General features: G+C 41.4%; 1 protein-coding gene across 1 annotated transcript in view; it reads right to left on the reverse strand.

The window, feature by feature from the left end:
• The window catches only part of FSTL4 (follistatin like 4), a 494,923-nt gene that overhangs the window by 18,559 nt on the left and 449,375 nt on the right, over positions 1-26,989 (reverse strand). Inside the window, exons 8-11 of the mRNA XM_065409767.1 lie at positions 15,303-15,464; positions 14,205-14,339; positions 12,461-12,487; positions 7,280-7,398 (exon numbers count right to left, since the gene is read on the reverse strand). Coding sequence (XP_065265839.1) covers positions 7,280-7,398; positions 12,461-12,487; positions 14,205-14,339; positions 15,303-15,464 — 443 coding nt within the window. The remainder of the gene's footprint in view (positions 1-7,279; positions 7,399-12,460; positions 12,488-14,204; positions 14,340-15,302; positions 15,465-26,989) is intronic.

Genomic DNA, 26,989 nt, shown 5'->3' on the forward strand with positions numbered 1-26,989 from the left:
AGACTAGTCTGTAAAAGAGGGTTATTGGAACATCTCTGAGGGTGAGATTTTATCTGTATTCAGCTTCTTACTGTATTAGGCATAGGCTTGCGTGTTTTATTTTATTTTCCTTGGTAATTCACTTTGTTCTGTCTGTTATCACTTGGAACCACTTAAATCCTACCTTTTGTATTTAATAAAATCACTTTTTACTTATTAATTAACCCAGAGTATGTATTAATACCTGGGAGGAAGGGGTGGGGGCAAACAGCTGTGCATATCTCGCTATCAGTGTTATAGAGGGCGAACAATTTATGAGTTTACCCTGTATAAGCTTTATACAGGGTAAAATGGATTTACTTGAGGTTTGGACCCTATTGGGAGTTGGGCATCTGAGTGTTAGAGACAGGAACACTTCTTAAGCTGCTTTGAGTTCAGCCTGCAGTTTGTGGGGTGTGGTTCAGACCTGGGTCTGTGTTTGTAGCTGGCAAGCGTGTCTGGCACAACCAGGCAGGGTTCTGGAGTCCCAAGCTGGCAGAGAAGGCAGGGGCAGGAGTAATCTTGGCACATCAGTTGGCAGCCCCAAGGGGGTTTCTGTGATAATAAAATATAATAATATATGGAGATATACCTATCTTATAGAGCTGGAAGGGACCCTGAAAGGTCATCAAGTCCAGCCCCCTGCCTTCACTAGCAGGACCAAGTACTGATTTTGCCCCAGATCCCTAAGTGGCCCCCTCAAGGATTGAACTCACAACCCTGGGTTTAGTAGGCCAATGCTCAAACCACTGAGATATCCCTCCCCCAACCCATCACAGTCCCACAGCAAGTCAGTGAGAGAGGTGGAAACAGAACCAAGGTCTCTAGACTCCCAGTGTGGTGTATTCTCCACTGGGCCACGCTATGTATCTTAGAACAATAGTCTTCCTTAGCTGACATTAAGTAGAAGTGACTAGCATGTGAGAGGATATAAGAGCAGCACAAATAATAGTTTTAAGAAATGTACTAAAAATAACCTTGGGCCTGAGCCTACAACCATTGAGGCCCACTGCAAAACTTCCTTTAGCTTCAATGAGAGCTGTATAGTACCCTGCGTTTGTATTACAGGTAAGGCTGCGAGTCTGTCACAGAGATCACGGAAGTGACGGATTCCGTGACTTTCTGGGACCTCCATGGCTTCTGCAGCCAGCAGGTGTGACTGACCCCAGGGCTGCCCAAGAAGCTCAGATGGCCCCAGCGACTGACCCCAGGGCCGCCTGAGCAGCTTGGGTGGCCCTGGGGCCAGCTGCAGTGGCCCCCCTCCCCACAACAATGGTGGTCCCGGGCCGCCCCCTGCCAGCAGCTGCGGTGGCAGTCCTGGGCTGCCCCCCACCAGCAGCTGCGGCGGCAGTCCCAGACCGTCCGGGCCCCCCCCCCAACAGCGGTAGCAGTGGTCCCGGGCTGCCCCCGACCAGCAGCAGTGGGAACAGTCCCAGGCTGGCAGGCCGCCCCCCACCAGTAGCAGCGGCGGTGGTCCTGGGCCACCCCCCACCAGCAGCCTCCCCCCCACCACACAAACACAAGCGGGTTCACCAGATCCCCCCCTCTAGAGCAGCAGCTGTGCCCCCAGAGCCTCCCAGATCACCCAAGATTTAGTCAGGGGTAGATAGTACAAGTCATGGACAGGTCATGGGGCCTGAATTTTTGTTGATTGCCCGTGACCTGTCCATGACTTTGACTAAAAATACCCATGACTAAATCTTAGCCTTCATTATGGGTCATCCTAATGGGTGAACTTGCAAAAGTTCACCTGCTAACTAGCCATTAATTACTTTTGTTTCTTATTGGCTACTTTATTTGAATGCATAGTTGTGGAGCAGATACAGGGTGTGGGGGGGAAATGAATGCATGCAGCTGTGGCTCTTAGGCCTTGTCTCTACATAAAAGTTGTACCACTTTAGCTCTCCCAGCACAGTGAACGTGATATCCCTGCTGTGGATGCTGTTATGGCTTATTTCTGTACAAGAAGGGGAATGAATAAGCTATAAGCACTTTTCTATTGGTACAACTTCATCCATACTAGGGATTGTATCAATATAGTAAAAGAATCACACCCCCAGCACACATAGTTACACTGGTCCAGTCCAAAATCAGTCTGTAGACCAGGCCTAAGTTTTGAAGATAATGGGCCAGATTGTCTAGTGTGGCTGAGTTCTGCTTTATGCCTCCCACAGATCCTGGAGTCAGCCAGAGTCCAGTCTGGTTTCTGGTGTAAAGGCTTGTCTACACAGAGAAAACCCCCACAGCACCTGGTGCACATTAGCTACTCTACACTAACTCCCTGTGCGGACACTTACTATGTGCTAAGAATGCCTTTGTGGGCATCAGCTTAGTACAATTTGTATTAAACTAACCCCCATGAGGGCACTTTTAGTGCACAGTGGGTGTCCACATGGGGAACTAGTGTGAAGTTCTTAGTGCACTTTAAATTCATACCCTAGCTTACTGTGCACTAACTTCCCGTGTAGACAACTTCTAAGTTGGAGCAGCTCAGAGCACATTTAACTTAAACCTGTCTACAGGCCCAGCAACTTTGTGCTACCATAGTGGTGTAACTGAGCTGAAGCAGGGACCAGAATCTGGCCCTCTGGGTCTAATGCAGCACTCACTTCAAATTTAACACATTCAGCCTTGCCCACACTAAGTCGTCTTTTATGCCAATCTGATAGCAAATGAAGCTGCTTCTGTTGTAAACCTTCTTTGTACAACCGTATCACTGTTTACTTTTTTCTTTGTATTATTTTTAACATTAGTCATGTAATGTAAATCTAATTTATTTAGAACTATCTGAACCAGGGTCTACTCCTGCGCTCATTGAAGCCAATGGCAAAGGGCCCCAAGACTTCACTGGGAGGCGGATCAGGTCTTTAGCGGTTTCTCTAGAGATCAGACATATAGCACTGCTACAAGTTCCTTTTAAACCCACCACTGGTTTTCTTTAAGTGCCCTTCTTTCTTTGTTCTTTTCAAGCTGAATTTCCAGTACCACCTTTCCAATATTTACAGCTCTTCAGAAAAGAAACCCAGAAGTCTGTCTTTGAGTTGTAACGGCTGTAATAAGGTTTAATAATATGTCCACACAGGTTGCTCAAGGGTGAGGATCATAGTGTCAATTTATAAGATGATATATTAAAAGGCTCAAATGAAGGAAAAATATTAATCTGAGAGTTATTTATATTTAAAAGATACTTATTTAACACAATGATGCCCTTTCTTCAATATGGTAAATAAACAAATGACAAATGGAACATTTCTGGCCATATTTCAGTACCTATATTTGAAGATATTTTATAGTTCAATATGATTATACAAGTGATGCCTTATTGTGCAATAGCATGACATGAATACTGAAAAAACTTAATTCAAGGCCTTAAAGGCATGTGATATCTTGCTATAGCACTTGCCATGTTGTGTGATCCAATACTAAAAGTTCACTGCCACTAGGACAGAATTTTCCTTTACCAGTTTTCTTTGAATTCATATAATATTGGATTTTAAAAAATCCCATTGTTTGTAGAATATTTCAAATAGACAAATAGGGGTCCCAAGTTGTCCTTATATTCAATGGAATTTACACAGAATGTTCAGTAGAGGTATAAACTTCTCCACATCACTATCCCCCACATGCTGCCACTGTATCTCAATTCTGACTTGGGGAGCCATTGCATGAAAAGCTTACATGCATGTGAATAAGGTAACTATAGTCAAACACTCTGTACCACATTAATAACCCCCATGTCAGGATCAGAATATGCATTGTTTTTATTTTTAAAATCAGCCTTAGAAGCATAGGGATTGCCAGAAAGGATCAGACCTGAAGTGAAGACCAATTGCATATCTACCCTGCAGAAGAAGAGGTTACTCACTTTGTGCAGTAACTGCGGTTCTTAGAGATGTGTCCCCCTCTTGGTGCCCCACTTCAGGTGTGTGTTCCCCTTGATCAGAGATTTTCAGTTTGCTATGTCCGTTGGGCCTGTGCATGTGTCCTATGCATCCTTGTGCCAGATATCGAGGCTATAGGAGTGTGTGTATGAACCTTCCTCAGTTCCTTATCCACCCAAACATTCCCTAAGGAACAGTCTGAAGCAGAGGGAAAGGAGGGAAGGTAGTGGAGCACCCATGGATACACATCTCAAAGAACTGCAGTTACTGCACAAAGTGAAAAGAACAGGAGTACTTGTGGCACCTTAGAGACTAACAAATTTATTAGAGCATAAGCTTTCGTGGGCTACAGCCCACTTCTTCGGATGCATCTTCTTCGGATGCATACTCCTGTTCTTTTTGCGGATACAGACTAACACGGCTGCTACTCTGAAACCTGCACAAAGTGAATGACCTCTTTTTCTTCTTCCAGTAGTGTCCCTATGGGTGCTCCACTTCAGGTGGACTTCTGAGCAGCATCCCTAGATGGAGAAGGGAGCTTCGGAATAGAGTCCAGAACTGAAGATAGTACTGCAGAACCAAGTGCTGCATCAGATCTGACAGCGTGGATCAGGACATAATGTTTCAAAAACATAAGTACTGAAGCCCATGGTAGTGGCCCAACATTTTTCAGATATTGGTAGTCTTCAGTAATGCCGTAGATGTTGCCTGCAATCTGGCCGCAGACCAGAGATTCCCCAGACTCTTAATAAACCTACATGATACCAGATGAGCAAATATGGAGAATCTTTCTACTAGAAGATGAAAGGCTGATATTGCAGCCAGAAGGACCTTAACTGAACTAGTTGATAACCCACATTTCTTTAGAGCCAACAGATAATCCAGGATGACTGAAAGGCAGCAACACCATCACCAATGGAAGAATTTATTTCATTTCTGCAGGTAAGTAGTGCAGGTTGACCTCTTTCTACTGTTCAGTAATACCTGTTGTACTTCCATAGAGCAGGAAGATTCTAACCCCATGAGCCATGCCCTGAGGCAGAGAACCACTAGGTTGGGAAGAAGCACATGACCTGCATGCTGTGACAGGAGATGAGGATTGTTTCTGAGCTTGAATGACAGCTGGACACACGGGTGAACAGGTAAAGGTACCAAGCTTGTCTTAGCCAGGTCAGCGCTATTAGAATAACTCTGGCTCTGTCCTGCCTGATATTGTTTATCACCGTTAATATCAGTAACATTGGAGGAAACACATAGACCAGATAGTTCTTCCAAGATAGAAGAAAGGCATCGCCCAAGGAGTGGTGGCTCAGACCCTCTCTTGAGCAGAAAAGAGGACACTGCCTGTTCCTGGAGGTGGTGAAGCAATCCACCTCTGGAAGTCCTCATTTTAGGAATATGCTGGGGAGAACTTGGGTGTCTAGCTCCCATTTGTAGACCTGCGAGAGATGTCTGCTGAGGACATTGGCTGTGGTGTTCTGAATACCTCAGAGATAGATCACTGAGATTTGGATCTGATGAGCTATGAACCAGTTCCATAGCTTCATGACTTCAGGGCCAAGAGAGGGAGATCTTGATTGCTGATATAGAATGTGCAGGATACGTTGTCCGTCATGACCCTGATTGATTTGCCCCTTATGAGGGTAGGAAATGAAGGCAAGCCCTGACAGCCCTGAATGCCAACAGATTGATGTGGAGACTGGTTTCTTAAGTTGTCCATCTGCCTTGATTTGTGCAGGTACTGAGGCGATGCATCATTAAAGTCACTGATGGGGCTGGCTGACAGAAAGGAACATCTGCACAGATGTTGAGTTGGTTCTTCCACCAGTCTAAGGAGTTCCTCACTTGTAGAGGAACTGTCACCTATGTGTCCAAGGTGTTTCTGACTGGACAATAAATTGTTCTAAACCACCCCTGGAATTTCCTCATTAGCAGTCTGAGTTTAATCTCCCTGTTTTTCCTTCTCCTGGATTTGAGGGCCAGGCAGAAGTTGCACTTCTGGGAGATGTGGGACTCCTGCAAGGAATGAACACACTTAAGTGTGGCTGTCACTCACAGGTATAGTCTCTTGGCAGGAGAGACAAAGTGTGAAACCTGGCAAGCCAGGCATGCCCTACCAGGAAAAAATAAGTCTCCCCAAGAAGAAAAGGAGTAAAACAATCCTCTCACTATTTATCTAACTAACTATAAAAACTATCTAACAACTACAGAAATATTACAAAAGCCAAGGCATACTCCAGGTAGACATGGTAGAGTTCTATCTCAGGCTGAGGTGGCTGCGAAGGAACTGATGGTGGTTCACCTGTGCACCCCTATATAGCTTCGGCAATTGGCATGAGGAGGCATAAGGCGCATGTGTGGGCTGAACAGACACTGCTAACTGAACATCTCTGAACAAGAGCTGCACAGATGCATGTGGACCTGAAGTGGAGCACCCATAGGGCCTTGAAGAAGAACTGTATTGAACAAGTACTGTGGAAGTACCAACCCTTGCATAGATTTAGGCCCAAAGCTCAGTATTTCCTGGGTGCAGCTGTGACAGGGATTGCAAAGCAGCTGGTTGTGACTCCCTGATTCCTGAGCCATATCTGTGGTCATCTGCCAGGTAAGAATACACAGAACACAGTACTATTCCAGTTGCATGCCCTGTCCTGCCACCAACACTCCCTCACCACCTGCACCCGGAGGCTGTAGAATGGGGGAGGGGGCATAAAAGCCATTTACACCAGTATTACATTAGCAGGGGCCACAATGGGGCAGCCCTCAGCTGGGGAGACCTAGTTGCTTTGTGGCCCAGTTCTGATTTGGTAGCATTTTATATCCACTTGGCAGATTTGGAAATGACTACGCAAGGTGTTGGATACTGGCAAGCCAGGCCCAAGACATTCTGTGGGCTGGTCCACATTACCCGCCCAATTCGGCGGGTAGAGATCGATCTTCTGGGATCGATTTATCGCGTCTCATCTGGACGCGATAGATCGATCCCAGAAGCGCTCCCCCGTCGACTGCGGAACTCCTGCTCGCCGAGAGGAGGAAGCGCTGTCGACGGGGGAGCCTGCCTGCGCCGCGTGGACCCGAAGTAAGTAAATTTAGTTCGATATGGGAAACGTCGACTTCAGCTACGCTATTCTCGTAGCTGAAGTTGCGTTTCCTATATCGATCCCCCGCCCCAGTGTGGACCTGCCCTGTGATTCCAAGGCTAAACTTCCTTCACCTTTTGCATGGCCACAAATCCCCGCCTTGCACATCCTCAACTGGACACTTTGTTAATGTAACTTTTCCCTCTTACTGTATAGCCTCTTCACAAAATCTAGGGAGCACAAGCTGACAGATGACTTGGATACTTTATTACAAAAAATCAAAACAAAACAAAAACTTACATAACTTGTAAAAATCTTCTCACTGGGTTTGATATGTCTTCGGATCTCACATTCGTTTGGCTGAATGATTGTGATCCCATCATTGGAAAAGACATAAAACATATTTCCCACACTTAGGCCTTTAAGAAAAAAAATACAAAGCGAAAGAAGCAGAATTTAAAACAACAAAACCACATTTCTAGACTTTTTATTTTTGGAAGAACAACAAAAAATCACTTTACATAAAAACTGGTAATTTGGATGCAGTTGGTGCATTCACAAAATCAAACTTCATGTCATAACGAGGGCTTCAAGGTGTGAGGAAGGAGGTACAGACACATTCAAAAACACATTGCTTTGGTGGCAGCAGTAACAAAGATAGGGAAATATCTTGAGGTCTTCCATGATTATATCTGTCTCAGAATTTGAATGTGTGTGACATTCTAACCTTGCCAAATCATGACTTTTTTGTTTTCCCATTTACACTGGAAATAGCTTGCTAACTGTTAGGCAACTGAGAAGGAACTGTCAGCTAAAAACACACAAACAAAATAACCCCTCAAAGTCACACAGTTACAATTAATTTGACCTTTTGCAATTTGCAAATTGTAAAGATGAATAAAAGCATTGCTTGATTATTTCATGAAATACATTAAAAAAAATCCATCCTGTAGTCTAAAACCATCTGCATGAACCAAGAATAGCCACCAAAACAAATACATTTTTGAAATTTTCCAAACTGTAATTCACAAATGTGGAATATTTCAGCATTGCAATAGCAATAGCTATCAAAACTGGGGCATTCCAGGAGCTTTTGAAAAACTGGCTGCTTCTCAGTGGATTTCTGTTGTAAGATTATAATTTCACATTTCTGTTGAGCAGAAATGCCCTACAACATTGATAGTTTGATTCTTCTTCAGCTACATGCAAATGCAGTAAATTATATCTTATAAATGGGTTAAGGAATCTTTTCAAACACTATACTCAGAAAGATCCCAACACTCTTTAAATTTTTATACCACCTGCTAAATAAATTCTTCCAATGGCTTTTGTTATCTCAGATAATGTTGATAGTGTACTTATCTGCCAAACTTCCATGGCACTGGTGATATAGAATTTTGTTTTTAATAAAATTTGCTCCATAGAAAATAAGGTCCTGATCCTGCAAACACTTAGAAACATGAGCAACTCCACATGATTGGGACTAGTTCTCCTTAGATTACCATCTATAAATCCTATTAGGAAGACTCACATCTAAAGCGTTACTCCACATGCGTTAAGTGCTTCCAGGATTGGCGCCTGAATCATCATAGGAGATTTTTACAGTAAGAACTACATATGATTGGGACTAACAGTTTTAGCATATTTCATAAAATATTTGCTGTATTTATTTAAATGACATTTCAGCATGGGAGGGTGTTCCTTAAATCTAAACGATTTTGGTGTCAAATATCTGGCTTCAGAGTACAACTGCATGTAGAGAGACTTTTTAGCTTTGGCTATGTTTGTCGCTGCACTGAGAATCGGATGCTTTAAGATTAGCCTCTGAACCATACCACAGAAATACCCCAGTTAAGGCATCAAGCGGATACAGGAGCTGTGATCCTTAAAGGTGATGCCACAGTGAGGGATCATGCATTCTGAAAAAAGCATAAATATTGAATTTCCACTCAGGCTCTACCTAAGGACTAAGTAGATTGGTAGGTGCTAAGGGCTAATTTTCCAGAAGTACATTACCAGGTCATTTTGCCCAGGCATTGTAGCCAAAATCCACCCTCACTGCATGCACATAACTCCCTCTTATTTCAATGGGAACTGAGTGTATGTATCGGAGAGCAGAATTTGGCCCTTTGTGCAATGAGTGAATGAATTTGCATATGTAAAATAAAAGTTTCATTTTAAAAAGTGAAAACAGTCATGCAATAAATTATGACAATTGTGATAGATGCCTGTTATTATCTGCATGCACATTATTCGTGTTATTTTATTTGATGATTTGGTTAAGAATATGAATGCACTTTTCAGCTTTTAGTAGCCCCTAATAGCAAAAACACTGCTTGATAATGCCTTCAGTTCTGTGCAGATTTGGAGTTACTCTTCCAATTTACTTCAGTTACCTTGCAATGTTTTAACATGATGGTCCTGAATCTACTTCCACTAAAGTCAGTGTGAGTTTTGTGTCTAACTTCAATGGAAGCAGGACCAGGCACTATTTAAAACATTAAGATGTTTGTTAAAGATAACACTCTTTTCAAGGTTTACAGGGTATTAAATTAAAATGCTCTTATGGTCGGTAATTTTCAATCCAGCTTTTAAACACAAAAGTTACTTTTCACTAGTTAACCCTTGGAGTTTGACTGTCATATCAAAAACATGCACCTCAATCTTGACTGGCTTACACACAGTAATGGTCCAATCGGTATTACTAGGGCAATCCATGTAATGGTTTTCCTCATTCTAATCCAAATCGATTGAAGGATTTAAATAGCTAAAACTGGTACTACAAGGCTTTCATGTTTAAATTTATATACATATATAATTCTGATGATTATTTATTTGTGTGCTCTCCCTGTCCTCCCTTGGCCCAGACATAATGAAAACTATTCCAGCTTTGAAAATAGTGTGGCGATTAATTCTGTATCTGAGCCACCCACTCTTCTATCCACTCTTTTCACTGTACAAGATACATGCACATAAAAGCATCAATTATTGCATATACTTTCAATTCTATGTGATACTGGCTGAGCATGCTATGTGCGTTCATTTCCTGGGTTAGAGTTGCGTATATGAAAACTTTTGAAAATATAGCCCTCTTTCCATGATCAACTGCAATTATTTAAACTCTGATTTAAAGCAAAAAGCTTGCTTCATGCAGCACAACATACAATTAACTCACATCATTAGTTTACTACAATATCTAATTTATTGTAATATGACAACATGAGAATTTGATCACCTTAATGGATTCAGCTGTACCCATCGTTTTGGTTAATAATGTTTATTAAATCACCAGCTTTAATTTTAACAGCAAGGAAAAATAAGTAAAATAAAATGTAAACAAACAAACAAACCAAAAAGCGCTCTCTCATCCAGCCTTTTCTCTTTGCCAAGTTTTATCATACTAAATTGGCTCCTTTCTCTAGAATGAATTTGCAGATCAAATATTTTACAACTTAATTTCTAATATGTAGGCAAAGATTTATATAATCATATTCTAAACACACAGTTATTTCAGGAACATTGATAATAAATCTACTCTCACTAGCACTGTTTCTCCCTCTAAATGTTCAGCATTTAATTTAATTTAGAAATGTGCAGGTTTGATTCTGGTCAGTTTACAGTAACTACACTATATTTAGTAGAACTATTATTCAACTTTACATATTCCTTTAATTCCTTTTCTGTCTGCTTATTCCATGTAAAGTTTTCTCACCCCACCCCTTGAGGATCTTTAAGGTAGAACATGGGATACACAGTACATAAACAACCATGCACCATTACATAGGTGACGCTTGACTGATTTAATTCAACAGCAATTTCCGATCTGAGCAAACTATACACTGGAATGGAGCAAATCTAAATGCCCACAGTGCAATTTACATGAAGCTCAGCAGTGGAGAAACAATCTCCATCATTGTGTATTACACAGTAGCTGGTGCTGAGTTGGGAATAGGGAAGAACTGTCTCAGGACAATCTGCTCAAGTTAGTGATCCTGCCACTTGTAATGACCCCAAACCCGCTGCTTTGACACATATGCCATCAGCACTACTGCAGAGAATGGGACAGTGGATACACTCTGGGTGTTCATATGCCAAGATGAAGAACTACAGGTCACTGAAAACTGTCACTTTCCTTATGCCTCTAAAATCCTCAGGGCAAAGCCAAAGCAAAACGAATAGCCCTAAGCCAAGTGAGGCAATAAGAGCCTCTCTTTGCATAGTGTAGAGGACCGGGTGTGAAATGGTCCTTGTACTCTCAACTAGTAGGATGGAAATATATGCTTTGCCTGATGGCAGAAGGAAAGGATGCTTGTGCCAGATACATTAAGGAGGTTGCTCAAGAACAATTTATTCACTGGTGAAGACTTGATCCATAATGCTAGTAGGTGTGGAAGATGCACAAGTTAAGCCTGCACCCAATCCAACACCAGCTTGTGACTGGACTTTAAAAAAAAACACCCAAAACAGTCACATCTTTTTAGTGGGTGTTTTACAGTCCAGGGGCCAATTTTTCCAGTGGCTTGGAGGCACACATGCAAGACCCCAAAAGTGCCCAAATGTCCACATTTGTGCATGCAGTTGGATAATATATGCTTGTACATATGCAAGTGGATGAACTGTAAAATATCCAATTGGAGCACAACTGTTTAGATATTTTTGCATATTCATTTACTGCCATTGCATGTGCAAATCGGTATCTAGATATCTTAATACCCATTTTTGCACATAACTACAGTATATGCACACACAAAATCAAATCAAATGTTGGCCACAAGTGTCTCCTGACGGAGTTTGAGTCCATTAGCTACTTAGGATGCTTTTTCTCTAATTTAGCCTTCAAGTTACAGAAATTTTGACCTTGTGCAGGACACACTATAAATCTGATCGGATTAGAGTTCTTAATTGCCAATTAAAACAAGAAGAAATGAGGCATCCTGTGCCCCACATCTATTTAAAGGATTGGAGGGAGCAATAACTATTGTTTCACCCAACACATATGAACACAAGCAGTGTGTGTGTGGTTTACATAATAAACATTTGTACATACTCTTAAAGAACAGGCAAAGAACAGCATGATCCACATGTTTAAAAATGGAACTTATATTTATATCTACATTTGTTCATTTGCAGTAAGTTGAGATCATAGTTGTTCTGGAAATTCTGTTAAGCTATTGATATTTGCTAAGAATCTGACATTAAATTGCATTAGTGATTGTTTGTGCCAAATCAACAATTTCAAATATATTATGATCATCTATAATTTTATAGAAAAAAAATCTAAGGGAATATGTACAGGATTTACATCACGAAAGTGACATCTATTATATGAAGGGTGGCTTTTGGACTGCTGGTCTGATATTTAATCTGAAAGCCGTGAGAGCTGATAAAGTTAGTGGCAAGTCAGTGGAGAATGGCCCATTATGGAATTATTGAAGCAGACAAGCACATTATCACTACAACAAAACAACTTTACTGCAGTACCTTCCTCTCGCCACAGTATGTTTGCAACTGCAGCATCAGAAAATAATCAAGAAAAGAAAAAAACATACAATGTCAAAATTTTCATTGTAGCAGTTAACTGAATTAACACTGTGATTTTAAGTGAGTTGCTTAATTTGTAAAAACTTCATAGCATTCATCCAGGCAAAGTATTTAATTTGAATAAAACATCAGGAAAAAAAGACATTTCCAAAGTCAAACGTCTCCTTGTGGGAGAGTCCTGCAGTCCTTGCACTGATAAAATTCCCATTACAATGAATGAGAGTTTTGCCTGTACCAAGACTGCAGGATCAAGCCTTGATGTACAGAATATTCTCCTGAATGTAACTGTAGGTACAGTACAGACAGCGATTTCCCATACATTTTCATTAAGCAAATATAATATCTTTCTGAAGCCTAGAACAGACAGTTATACCAACGAAATGCTTTCCAGTATTTCCTCTGGAAATGTTACGCAACAACACTATATTTTCATTTAGGATTCAAACAACATCCTTAGGTATATTACTTGAATTTTGGTTTGTAATATTTCAAATTATTTCTCACCATAGTATAATTTCCCTTGCCCGAGGGTTCAAGTGAAAGTGACAGATATTTGCAAGAATACACAATTCTATTTAATGAACCAAGTATTGCCATGACTGTGTGTATCTATTGTTAACATCTAATTCAGAATGTGGTGTATTTTTGGGAGGTGACCTAAGCAGCAGAATCCTGTTTACACATAGCCCTAAAATATCAACCCACGCATGTACAATCTGCAGAACCTTTAGAAGCATCATATGCAGAAGCACTCTGGAGAGTTACTCCAAAGTGGCAACCAATCAGCTCTTCAGAAGACAGTGGCTAAGATTTGGATGGCAAAATATTTGTCTTTGTTATGGAAAATAATCTTAATATTTTTAAAACTGTTTTGATTCTTTTCAATGTGATACAGGTACACTAAAAAATTCAAGCAATCTGAACTGATGACATCCCTTAAAGTTAAAATAGTTTCACAGATCACTATTCTAGGCATCCAATATTTGGCTATTTTGAGTATTATTTGTCTTGAAAAAGGAAAAGTCTGTACAAACAGAACAATGAAATTTCATTTTTAAAATGAGGCAGTCATTAGAAGAAATCTCTGGGTTGTATTCTTTTACATCCAAAAATATTAGCAATGTAGAAAAGCTATCTATGCCCATATCTCAACACAACCCTAACACACAAAAGATCCTCAACAAGGTGATACAGTAAGTCTTCTATCATACTTCATGTGATATCTTCTCAAACTAGAGCCCAGTTCTGTAATCACCAGGGCCGGCTCCAGGCACCAGCTGAGCAAGCTGGTGCTTGGGGCGGCAGATTGTTCGAGGCGGCATTCTGCCCAATCCTAGGGCGGCACGGCCGCTTTTTTTTTTTTTTTTGTTCCGCTCCGGCCGCCCTGTAGGGGGCGGCGGCGCGGAGAACCAGAGCGCCCTGCAGGGCAGTCCTCTTCCTTCCCTCTCTGCTGACCGGAGCGGAGCCCTCGCGGCAAGCGGCAGGAGGCGGCGCAGCGGGAGGGGCCGCGTGGCAGCGCCCCTGCTGTAGCCCTGGCCACCCCCTTCTCTCTCTCTCTCCTGCCCGCACCGTACACAGTGATTAAAACCAAAGAGGGGAAGTGGTAACTTCAGATAAACCACATAGCATTAGAACAAAAATAAATAGTGGGTTCCTAAAAAGATAAAGGAAAAATTAAGCTTACGAGTCTTTCTGGCTGAATCTTCGATGAAGAGAGAAGATATGTCCTCATCCACTCCCACTTCATTTTTAGCAATGCATGTGTAGGCACCGGTGTCTTCATATCGAACACTACTGATATGAAGTTCACTTCCATTTGCTGCAACAAAGACATCCATAAACTGTTCCTCACTGCTGTAACATAGCTGTTCAAATGCCTTAGCTTCCTAAAGAGGCTTGTTATAGGCTTGCAAAGTGACAAGTTTTTATCTCTGAATATTTTCCATGTTTAAACTGAGATTTTGAGGAATTTGCGTATTGCTAGAGGATGGAAGTGTTTTCTTTTCCTAGTGTCAAATACAGACTTCCCACAAAGAAATAAAGTGAATTTCCACATCCAAGCAGAATTGCAACATCTCACTTATTTGCCTCGAGTAAAAATTTGTAAAATTGCCTTTTTTTGGCACAAAATCATACAAATACTACACAATTTTTTTCATCAAATCAATGAAAACCTGATTTTTCACCATTTTAGTAGAGGGTATTAATGTTTTCTACACAATCCCACCTATTGTGTTGTTCTCCTATAATGCACTATCATTTAAAAAACCCTTTTAACTGTGCTAGGTGAGGTCTCGTTTCCTTATATTTGTATTGCAAGTACAATTTACACATGATCCTGCCCTCTGTTAGCTTTTGAAAATGAGGGTCTAAAATTAGCAATGAGAAATAATTTCATTTGCAGATGTTAATCTGAAAAGGGAGACACATGAGTCAGAGCCTGATTCTCAGTAGATTTGCATCTCGTATAGTCATTTACATCTATACAAAGTGAATGTACTATATTGCCTTTCTGATTGTTCCTGATTTAAACCATGAGCAAAGCAGTGGAGTATCAGGTACACGGTGTTTTAATAGAATGCTGTTATCATTTATACCAAGCAACATTGTACTTTATGGAAAAAACACTGGAGAAAGAGATAGAAAAAAAGAACAGAGTCATGGAACATAATTTTCATACTTTTGTGACAGCAAAAGAAAAACATCTATTTTTAGGTGCAACATAAACCATTTAACTCCTTTTTTTTAACAGTACATAAATTTCCCAGAATTCTGTACTTACCTAAGAGTGTTAGTTGTTTGGATAATTTTGGCATGATATCAATGCCATTTTTTAGCCAGGTAATTCTGGGATTAGGAATGCCTTCAGCGTGACATTTGAGACTTGCGGATACACCAGGTTCCTGTGCCTGAGTTTCAGGATATACACGAATCACTGGTGGCACTGTGGAAATAAGAAATTGGTGACTTAAAACTAACTGGTCAATTGTCATCTCTCTTTGTGCTTTGTAATCCACTGACTTCGATTTCTGTTGTATAAAAAGCCTGATCCAAAGGATTGTGAAATAAACAACACTCTCTTTTCCATTGTAAACTAGAGTTAAGGTTGCAGTGTAGAAAAATCATTACTGTATTCCGTTGACTGAATCAAAACAAAATGCTCCAAAATTAAATTCAGGAGGTTATCCTTGTATCTGATTTTGTAGTCAAATCACCTTTGATTTTGTTCATTAAGGCCTTAAACCAACTCCGACTGAAATTATTGGAAAGACTCCCATCAGCTTCAATGGGAGTCGGATTGGGACATAAGGGGATTACTCATGTGCTTAAAGTTAAGCATGTGCTTAAATGCTTTGCTGGCTCAGGGCCTAACGATCTTGCTCTCTAATATAAACTGGAAACATTGCACTGAAATTGGTGGGAGCAGAACTGGATTCTCTGCCTGCACTTATTCAACAAAAGGCACCCAGCTATTCAATATTTTTAATGATTAAGAATGCATAACAATAAAATAGCTTAAATATTTACTACATATGATTCTGAGCAAGTAGGATAGGTATAAATTATTTATTTAGTTGGAAGGTATCCAAAAATTGACAATTTCTTGCAGGAAGCATTTGTGTACTGATTGGCAGAACTACTAATTATATTACAATTTCAAACAAGTTAATTGATTTTCAGTCATGTTGCGATCATTGCTCAATTCAACAAACCTTAATATTACCCATTAACCATTTTTTAACTATCTACTCTGGTATGTTTAAATATTTTAAAATAATTCATAAGTGTTTTTAAGTTTGTTTTTCTTCAGTGTACTATTCTTACTGTTACTATTTAAATACATTTCAATTTAATGCTTGTGAAAGTTGCCAGGGTAACAGAATTACAGAACTGAAGTCTTAAGTCCTCTACTTACAACAAATGAAAGCCATTTAAAATTATATATTTGCTCACCATTACCATACAATTTCCACAGATATCTCCTATTTTTGAATATAAAGAAATACTGTGGTATTTCATACACCACACTGTGTGAAAATTGTTGGCAAATAGTTACTTTTGAATGGAGACAATAGGTGAACCATGGATACCATTCATCTGGATTGTTCAACCAATGTACCTCAGTCCTGACTTAAAGAGGCGATTAATCAAAAACTGCAAAAATAATTGTAAAGATATTAGGTCCATTAAATCTTTGGTCTTTCAGTTGAAATTCCCAATTTTAATTGTGATGGACCAGATATTCAAAGGTATTCAGGCATCTATAGATAGATACCTACAGGGATTTTTGAAAGCACCTAAGCAGGTTAGGTGCTTAACTACCATTGAAATCACTGGTGTGTGTGTGTGTGTCCGTCCGTCCGTCCGTCTGTCCATTAGGAACTGGACCAAGACCACTACCTTTTAGGTAGGCCACTGAAAAGGTCAAAACTTTCATTCCCTGGTAACCTATGTCAGATTCACTCCAGCAGCCTAGAAGTGAAAAGTTCCATATCCCATTACCAACCTGTGGAGATAAGAGTCTTTGTAGTGTTTATGACTTCAGCATTTGTGAGTATAGCTTCAATAGCCTTATCAGAAAGCCACATAACAAGCACCACGAGTCTGTTACACTGCCAAAGATAACTCCCCCAGTTTACAGATCATGTTTTCTTACAGTGGGGAAAAGGAAAAGGTTTTTATGGCTTGATCTTACACCTAAGATCTAGTTCCTGCAGCATAGCAAAGAACTAAGCCCCCTTCTCACCAGATTTGAGAGAGTATTTCTTTGGAGGGGATGTGAAATTCTATTTTTACTGGTTATGTTTCAAAGTCTGAAGTAGCACTTGCAGAGGGGGTTGCAGAGAGCTCAGGGAAGAGCAAGAAGGGATGCTCATTTGGAAGAAACAGCATCTTCTCTTACCATTTACTGAAGGACACAGAACATAGGAAAATGCGAGGAGGTGAAAAGAACAGACCAGAAGATTGAAGGATAATAGCAGATGATTGTACAATATAATGTGTCCCAGAACAAGAATTCCCTTTCTCCCCCACATTCTCAGGAGGATAGAAAGTTGTAATGTGAAAAGGGAAATTTCTTCTATAAAGGGAAGAATATTATATTATCTGCCAACAGGAAACTGCATATACAGTAATTTAGATGAAGCAATCTAAACAGAGTCTGTGTAAAACCCTACAGTGTACAGTACCCATTGCCAGATTCCTGACACTAACACTCCCAAAGGGGTGTAAACTAGGAGATTTGGCAATGTTCAATGGCTGTTCTTAATCACAGAAGTGCACACTGCACCTTTTTCCAGAAAGCAAAAGTACTGGTATACAGGAATGCTGCTTGTATCTGCCCTGTGCATCCAGAATGCACAAGAGCACCATCACTAGGCCATTGCAGCTCTCGTCACAGTGCTCCAAAGAGAAACAAGAGCAAAGTTTGTCCCTTAGTACTTTATTATATAGTACTGCAGGCCCTATAACAAACAAAACTGTCAATCATAAGGGTTGGGCTATCAGTTTGGTATGGAGAAGAGAAGGATCAAGATTCTCTTACTCATGCTCACTGTTTTTTCTAGTCACATCTTGACAATACAGAGGAGATCAAACACAGACTGCTCCACATTTCATTATACTGATTTGAATCAACAGAATGTTTGCAGTCATCTCCCAAATAAGGGACATAAGATATTGGAGGTCGCTGGCTTGAAAATCAGTAGATGAAAATGTTCCAGTTCTATGAGTCTGAGAATCTTGGGCATATCAGGTGCAAAGACTTGTGTAGTTAACATTTCAAAAACGTGTCAAAATTAATTCATTGCTAATGCTCAGCTGTTGATAGAATTTGTAAGGCAATAACCAATGAAATGGTCAAATTTCTGTCAGTTTTTCAGTTAGGAAATTTTGGGAATCAATGAAGTAACAGTTTAAAGACGCACAATTCTGTAGAATGCATAGGCCCCGGGATGCTAAAAGTACCTTCATCTAACAGCTGGTATAGAAAGAAATGCTACCAAATGAACCTTATCTACAGCTTGCGAGGGTGCTTGGTATCTGTCTGGGGGTAGTTCTAGTTATTAAGTCCAACAACATGTTCCTTAAAGCTTCTTTTTGATGAGCATAACTAGTGAGAGAAGATTCCATTCTCTCTCCCTTGCCTACTGGGTACCTACAATAGGTATTGAGTTAGCACCTCTGGGTAATCTTTTGAATGGAGTCAGACATGACAGCAAGGCTTCAAGTCTGTTTTTATGGATTTGAAAAAGACTGTTCAAGTGACTTGAGGCAATGAAGAAAAAAGCCACTCCAGAATTTACAACAAAGGAATGTCTTTAGAGTCTACCTATGCATTAGATATTTAGATTCGTTTTATTTCCTATTCATAAAAAAAGCACAATGCACCATTAGTGCCCTGTCATCTATGGCAATAAGTAACACAAACCACAAGTACTTTTAACCAGACTGACAAGCTTAGTTTCTGACCCTGCCAAGTCTACTAATCATAGTCTGTCTAGAGATATAAAAACCAGATTGATTAGATTTCGTATTTCAAGAGAGCTGTGTGTAGAGGCTACTATAAAAAGCAAGCTTCGTTTTAGTCAATTAACATTAGAAGGGTGCAATTCCTAAACAAATGGATTTATTGGCATTTTGACTTAATCCTCCTCCCATTAAAGTCAATGGCAAAGCTCCCATTGGCTTCAGTGGGTGCAGGATCAAGCCATAGGATAGGAAAGATACATATTTTATAATATATTATAAATTATCATGGGTTTTTTTTAGCACATTTCCTGCTCAAATGGCCTTTTAACTTTTGACTGCTCAAAGGACACTGTTGTGATAGGGATCTTCAAGCATGACTGATGATTTAAGATTTTATTTTGGATTGGCAATTGCTGGATTTTTTTTGTTTACTGTGAAGCCTTAAGGTTAGATGAAGGCACTTAACAAAGCTGAGATTTACTGGCATCATCAGTAGGCTGCGAGCCAGAAACTCCTGAGCTCCCACCCCAGTCCTGATATCAATTCCCTCTGTAGCTTTCGACAAACCCTTTAAAGTTCTCTGATTCTATGTATTTCACACGTGGGGACACTGAACTTTTATGAAGACCTGGAGTGCAGTGTTTGTTTCATGGAGACACACAAAGGGTAACATTTTCAAAAGAGCCAAAGTGATTTAGGAGCTTAACTCCCATTTTCAAAAGCATTTATGGAGCCTAAGTCCCACTGACAGTCAATGGGATTTGTTTTAATTCCAAAGGGCTAGATTTTCTAAGGTATTTAGCCTCCATGCAGATAGTTGCCTACTCGGACTTTCAAAAGCACCTGTTAACTGGCACCCAAGCATTTTGAAAATCCCACTAGGCACCAATCTTCTTTGTCAGGTGCCTAAATGCCTTTGAAAATCTGCCCTTTAGAAGCCTGAGTTTCACTGAAAGTCAATGGGATTTAAGGTCTTTGTTACCTCACTTCTGAAAACAAGACTTTTGCTCACAAGTCAGTTAAATGTTGAAACAGTGAGCAAAGAAACACTGAAATACCTTTAAAAATCTGGGCTTAAGTCACTTTTGAAAATGGGACTTAGACTCCTAAGTCATTGAGGTGCACGGGAAAATTTTACCCTAAATCTAGTGGTGCTGTCTCAAGCAATCATTCTTTAACACGTTCATAGCACTTTATGAATATTATTTAGTTACCACTCACAAAAGCTGTGTAGATTGGTTACGTGTCATTGTACTGTATCATTCTGGGATAGATCCAGTTCCCATTTAAGTTAACAAAAAAACTCTCACTGATTTCAAGGGTACATGTTCAAGCCCTCTATGAACGGGGTACTAATTAACAAAGCAGAGGTTACTTGGAGCTCCCTATTTTTTCACGTTGCTACTTGGATTCAAGGCATTCACGTACTTTATTAGCAGCCTGAGACTAGAATAGATTTACATTGCCAAATGTAGCCACTAGGTATCCTAGGCACTGAATCAATGTACTATGCTAAAACTGGCTTAATTTGAAATTATGGCCTGCTGCACATCTTTCTCAGAATGGTTAATAAGGGAATCACATTACTCTCTCACCTTCAAAATAGAGAGCATCTACTCCTGCTTTCTCCCCACACCTTGCTTCCTCTGCCTCCATTTTAACTTTTATTGCCTTTCTCTTGTCTTATCATAATTCATTATACAGGCAAGTCTTATGATACCCGGTAAACTACAGACTGCACTTCTATTGTCCTTGCTACAAATTAGTACTGTCCAGGTAAGCACATTTGTTCTTAGACTTGCAAAGATATCAGCTTAAGACTTTGGAATATGTGGACTATAGTTTGCCATTTCCCTTTGTGAATATATATCTCCAAAATCATACTATGTCTGCAGCCAAAGGCAACATAAAAATGCCATTACATTAAACAAAGTTGTAAAGGAACAGGACTCATGCAATAGAGAGATTAGGTAAATAGACTTGTCTGCAAAGGGCCTGATTCTGCCATCCTTACTCATGCCATCTTACGTTGTGAGTAGACCCATTCAATTCTGTAGAAGAGCTCACAGGAATAAGGTGCAAGTCACTATGAATAAGGATGACCAAATCAAGCCCCAAAGCAATACATTGCTGCTACAGTATATGCGTGCTTTAGTGATTATTTTAATTAATGGATTAATCATTCCTCAGATGTTTTAATTCTTTCAGTTCACAAATGAAAGGGATTTGCAGCCCTCTCTCTTTTCAGTTAAATGCCACATAACAAAACATTGCATTGTTCAAAACATGTCTCCACTGCTGGCAAATTCTCCTAGAGGAGCCTCATAATTGAGCTGAAGATCCAACTACCTATGGAAACTGTATTCAAGGAACACATTATTATGAGTTATGCTGATGTTTTCCAGAGCATAGGAACAAAGGAAAATTATTCTCTACACTCAGCGGTCTCTTGATTTGCAAACTATCAGTTTTTATAGCTGATTACAATTTTACAAGAGTCTTTATCCTCAGCAAATCTTTTTGTTTGAAATGATAAACTGCTTTTTCTCCCACTAAACTCAATGTATGCAGTACAGAATTTTCATGTGATTTCAGCAAATGGAAGAGAAAAAACATTTCCAAGTACTCTTCCTATCAAAGATATATTTGCAAGGACAATGTGGATGGATTTGTTTTCATTTTAGATCCTTGCACTATCTGTCTTTCAACACGTTCATTTCTTCATAAGACCTTAGGAACAAGCTAGTGTATGCATATTTGCTCTCTGCTTTTGCCACTGCTATACAAATCATGAGATTTAAATCTTAGTTTTGGTCTCAGCACACACACACACATCAGATCACATGTTACATACGCCACATAGCCACTACATATGGTGTTGAGATTTTGTGGCAGGTGCCTTTATCCTTGTGGCATAAAGGATGTTAGCTGACATTGTTTATCCAAGTCTACATATCCTTCCTTGGGGCTGGTCTACACTGGGGGGGGGGGATCGACCTAAGATACACAACTTCAGCTACGGGAATAGCGTAGCTGAAGTCGACGTATCTTAGATCAACTTACCTCGCGTCCTCACGGCGCGGGATCGATGGCTGCGGCTCCCCTGTCGACTCCGCTTCCACCTGGGCCCTGGTGGAGTTCCGGAGTCGATGGGGAGAGTGTTCGGGGATCGATTTATCGCATCTAGATGAGACGGGATACATTGATCCCCGATAGATCAATTACTACCCACCGATCTGGCGGGTAGTGAAGACGTACCCTTGTACTAGCTTTCTTATGCATACACATCAAAACTAGCATCAGACTTTATTTACATTTCACTGTTAATAAACTCTTTGACCATGTCATCCATGGTATTTCTAAACATACAAGCAAGTCCATATTCTTCTTCTTAGCATATGTGCAGTGTGCCTCAGGTAGAATGTGACCAGGATTCATCACCAAATTTGGTCTGCTGGTTGGATCATTAGCTTCCTTGGTCTGGGCCGTCTGCCAATGGGGAGTGCGATGTGAATGCTGATCCATGCCCCCCAAGTCATATTAATATTGCATATCTGGAAATGCTAACCCAGGGATCGGCAATCTTTGGTACGCGGCCCATCAGCGAAATCCGCTGGCAGGCCAGGACGGTTTGTTTACCTACAGCGTCCGCAGGTTTGGCTGATCGCAGCTCCAACTGGCCACAGTTCACCGTTCCAGGCCAATGGGGGCTGCGGGAAGTGGCAGCCAGCACATCCCTTGGCCCATGCCGCTTCCTGCAGCCCCCATTGGCCTGGAACGGCGAACTGCGGCCAGTGGGAGCCGCAATCAGCCAAACCTGCGGACGCTGCAGGTAAACAAACGTACTGGCCCGCCAGCGGATTTCCCTGATGGGCCGCGTGCCAAAGGTTGCCGATCCCTGTGCTAACCATATACCAGGCTTGATGTTCCCTATGAGAGGGGACTCACAATCTAAACTGGAAGTCAGGAAATGTGGGTTTCATTCCTGGCTCTGCCACTAGCTTTCTGTTTGACCCTGGGTAAGTCATTCAGGTTGTTTGTGCCCTGTTTCTGCCTACGTAAAATGGGGACAATGCTTACTACCTCACAGGTATGCATCTTCATTCATTAATGCCTGTGAAGTGCTCTGAGATCCTTGGGAATCATTTACAGAACTGCAAAGTTATGAAACTGTTAGCCTGCACTCAGGGGATGAGGTTAAGAAAAATGCAGATAAACCTTGCACTGAGGTCCCCAAGCCTCTGATTACAAAAACAAGAAGACAAAGGCCCAAATCCACCGTGATCCTCAAAAGCCCTGTAGGGTGTCTCCTAACCATGGAGTTGTCTACATTTCTGCTGTTAAAGTTCCTGAGGTGCTTAGGGTTTCTGCCTCTGGGTATGTGCACTGCTGCCTTTGTTCTGATGGCTGAGGCCTAAGCCCCAGCAGGATCCTCAAAGTAGGTGATACTAGACATTGCCCTGCCTATCTCGCCTGTGGGGCCTCACCCAATAGGTGTTCTCAGAACATGCATAACTCCAGACAAAATGGGGTGATGATCAGGGCCGGCTCCAGGCACCAGCGAAGGAAGCAGGTACTTGGGGCGGCCAATGGAAAGGGGCGGCACGTCTGGGTCTTTGGTGGCAATTTGGCAGCGGGTCCGTCCGTCCCTCTCAGAGGGAAGGACCCACCGTGCGAATTGCCACCACAGAATGAAGCGGCGTGGTAGAGCTGCCGCTGATCGCGGCTTTATCTTCCCCACCACGCCCCCGCTTCGCCGCTTGGGGCAGCAAAAAAGCTGGAGCCGCCCTGGTGATGATGGTGGTGTGTGTGTGTGTGGGGGGGGGGGGGGGTGGATAGAATAGGACTTAATACAATGGTTAAGGCACTCATCCAGGATGTGGAACTATGGGATATTCTGAAGTGGGCTTCTCTCACTCCTGTTGAAGCTGTTCCATTAATAAACAAACATGCACTGAGCCAGAGAGAGACGGAGACTGACTCATTAGTCTCGTGGCTAGGGCACCCACCAGGAAGGTAGGAAACCCAAACTGAAATCCTTTCTCCTCATCAGGCAGAGGGGGGAATTGAACTGGGGTGCCCGCATCGCAGGTGAGTGGCCTTACCACTGGAATAAAGGTTATAAGGAAGCCCTCCCCCCACTGCCTCTTCCCACCCCCCGCAACCAGCTAATTTGTATGGAGTTAAGTATTGCCTCTGCTGCTCTTGCAAGACACAGCTTAGGCACCAGACTCCAGGAGAGGGTTCACTGCTCTGTATCTCAAGAGAAAATAGGCACCTCCCTCCAGCTCAAACTTAGGTACCTAATTTCTTAGGCATGGGGATGGGGTTTAGGAGGACACATCCCTCTCCTCAGCATTTGCTATTGGCTGTCTTAGGTTGCTCCCCATCTGAAGTGCTGGCTTCACTGGTGGATCCCATTCTTAGACAACTCTCTTTCCCCATGCCTAATCCAGGGTTCGTGGAGTCCACTGGGTGGCTAAGCAGCTAAAATCTGGATGCTGCAATGCTGAGCGTTACAGCCCCTAAGTCCCTTTGTGGATTTGTGCCAAGAACACGAACGTCTTTGAAGTATGGTAGGGTCAACAGTAACAACAAACATGCCTAACCGCATGCTACAAAGCCATAGAACCATTAATATATCTTACGGCTGAAGCTTCCTGTAATGGAAGTATATGCGTGGTGTGACATTAGAGGCAAAACGAAATTAGCTGACCTAATGAAGTAGAAAGCCAATCAAATAATTCAAAGAGAGGCCGGAGGAAACATGTTTTTCTTGCTTTTGCTCATATATATTCGGATAGAAAGGGAAACACTGTTACAATTAGCAGTAATGTGAAACTAAACCTATGTTTATTCTAAGATTCAAATGAGATTCTGGAAAGGATCTTTGTCTTCACACAGTGATATTCTCTCTGGAATGCAGCCACCTTCACTGTGACAAAAAGGGAAGTAGTGTGAACAGTTTATTAATGTGGTTGGATGAAATGAAACCTTTCCACAATGGATTTTCAATAAATGAGATTATCCTATAATACATTTAACCAACAGAGATCGGCCCCAAACTAAACCCTGCATGTGAACAACATTTAACTTTGGGAGATGTTTGGATCTGGCTTAGGATCTGAACTTCATGCTTCATGCCTATCTTTAACCTAATCAATATGGCATCACATGGCAATGTTACATTCCTAAAAGAGACAAAGGCGATTCCTGAAGTTAATCGGAAGATCAGTGTTTCTGGTTGGATGGAGTATATACCAGGGCCAAAGTCATTTCCTTGTATAAAATTAAGTGGAGGAAAAGAATGGAGGAAACATGTTTTGAAAACTGGAACTGAGTGTGCTTATCATTGTGTACAGTTGTAACTATGCATTTAGAACTGTTGCATATATGTGCCAAGATGTGATGCGGGAGGTGATAAATCAACACATAATTAAATAGGAAAGCAATGACTGACTGACTGCAAAGAAAAGAAATAATACAAAAACTGGCCTGGCATGTTAATCGTGGAATGATTTAGAGTAGCAGAGCAGAACATAAGTTTGTTCCTTTCTTTGTTGCTTTCTGATATTTCCAAATGAGATCTGAAAGATGACATGCAGGCCTGTCAGATATACTAAATACCCCATGTGCCCTTGAAGAAACAACTTCATCCTCCCCTGCTTCCATCCTGCTAACAGTATTACCAGCTGCTGATTTAGGCAGGTACTGAAGAGATTCCCACCTTTCTTTTCATTAGGATCCTTCAGAACCCTCTGCTTTTTCACAAAAATGTGCTGCTTTATCAATAATCCTAATCCAGACTAACAAAGACCAACCACATAGCACTATTACATTTGCTTATTCAAACCCCATCAACCCAGAGCGTAAATTAGAGGGCATTGCTTTTCCACTTAATTTAGCTTCAGCCAAAATACTGTTTAGGATGGTATCAATAACAGTCTTAGAAAATACCTTAAAAATGGTCATTAACCCTGAGGAGGATGAGGAACGTTTCTTCTTTGTCTACTTATAGTTAAATGTATCTTCACTGCTTAAATAAACCAGATGTGTTGTAAAGCATTCAGTTGCAATACACTGAGGCCAAATACATTGCAATGTTTCCTGTCCCTTTCTACCATGGTTTTCTCAAAAAGAATACACTTCATATTTCTGAGCTATTACTTCTTTGGTATACCGTCTGTAGGGGGTTGGGTTTTGTAATAGGAAAAAGGCCAGTGGCTCATATATTCCCTTAGGGCTGCATTGTGGTCATCAATAGAGTCGGTTGCAAAAATTCCAGATAAATATTTTTCTCATTGGAATTTGCTGATTTGTCAAAAATCAAAATGTTCCTTGGGGACAGTTTAATTTTGATTAAGTTCTGTTGGAACCCAGGTTGGGTTATGGCAGAAACTGGCCTGCCAGGCAGGTTTTCCTTCCAGCTTGTCTGCCTAAGTCTTTGGCAGCCTGTGGCTCCTTGGATGCTCACACTTTCAGGCTCTGAGGGTCCCCGGGTCCCATGAGGGACTGCCCCAGACTCAAGGCCTTTCATGGAGAAATTCCAAGATTTGGGATTATTTTCCCAAATTGAGACAAAACCAAATTTCAGAATATCAAACTCCTCTGTGGAATGGAATTATCTTTCTCTGCCTAACTCTAGTGCACTAGAGTTGCGGTAGGAGGGTGCAGGGAGCTACCATGAAGAGTTTAAGTCAGTGGTTTTCAAACTTTTTTTCTGGGGACCCAGTTGAAGAAAATTGTTGATGCCCGCAACTCATCGGAGCTGGGGATGAGAGATTTGGGGTGTGGGAGGGGCTCAGGGCTGGGGCAGAGGGTTAGGGTGCGGGGGTGGGGCTGGGAATGAGGGGTTCAGGATATGGGAGAGGGCTCTGGGCTGGGGAAGGGGGGTTGCATACGGAAGGGGTCAGGGCTCTGGACTAGGGCTGCAGCTCTGGGGTGAGGCTGGGGATAAGGGGTTTGGGGTGCATGGGGGCTCAGGACTGGGGCAGGGGA

This window comes from Emys orbicularis, chromosome 8, assembly GCF_028017835.1.
Source record: "Emys orbicularis isolate rEmyOrb1 chromosome 8, rEmyOrb1.hap1, whole genome shotgun sequence".
Lineage (NCBI taxonomy): Eukaryota > Metazoa > Chordata > Testudines > Emydidae > Emys > Emys orbicularis.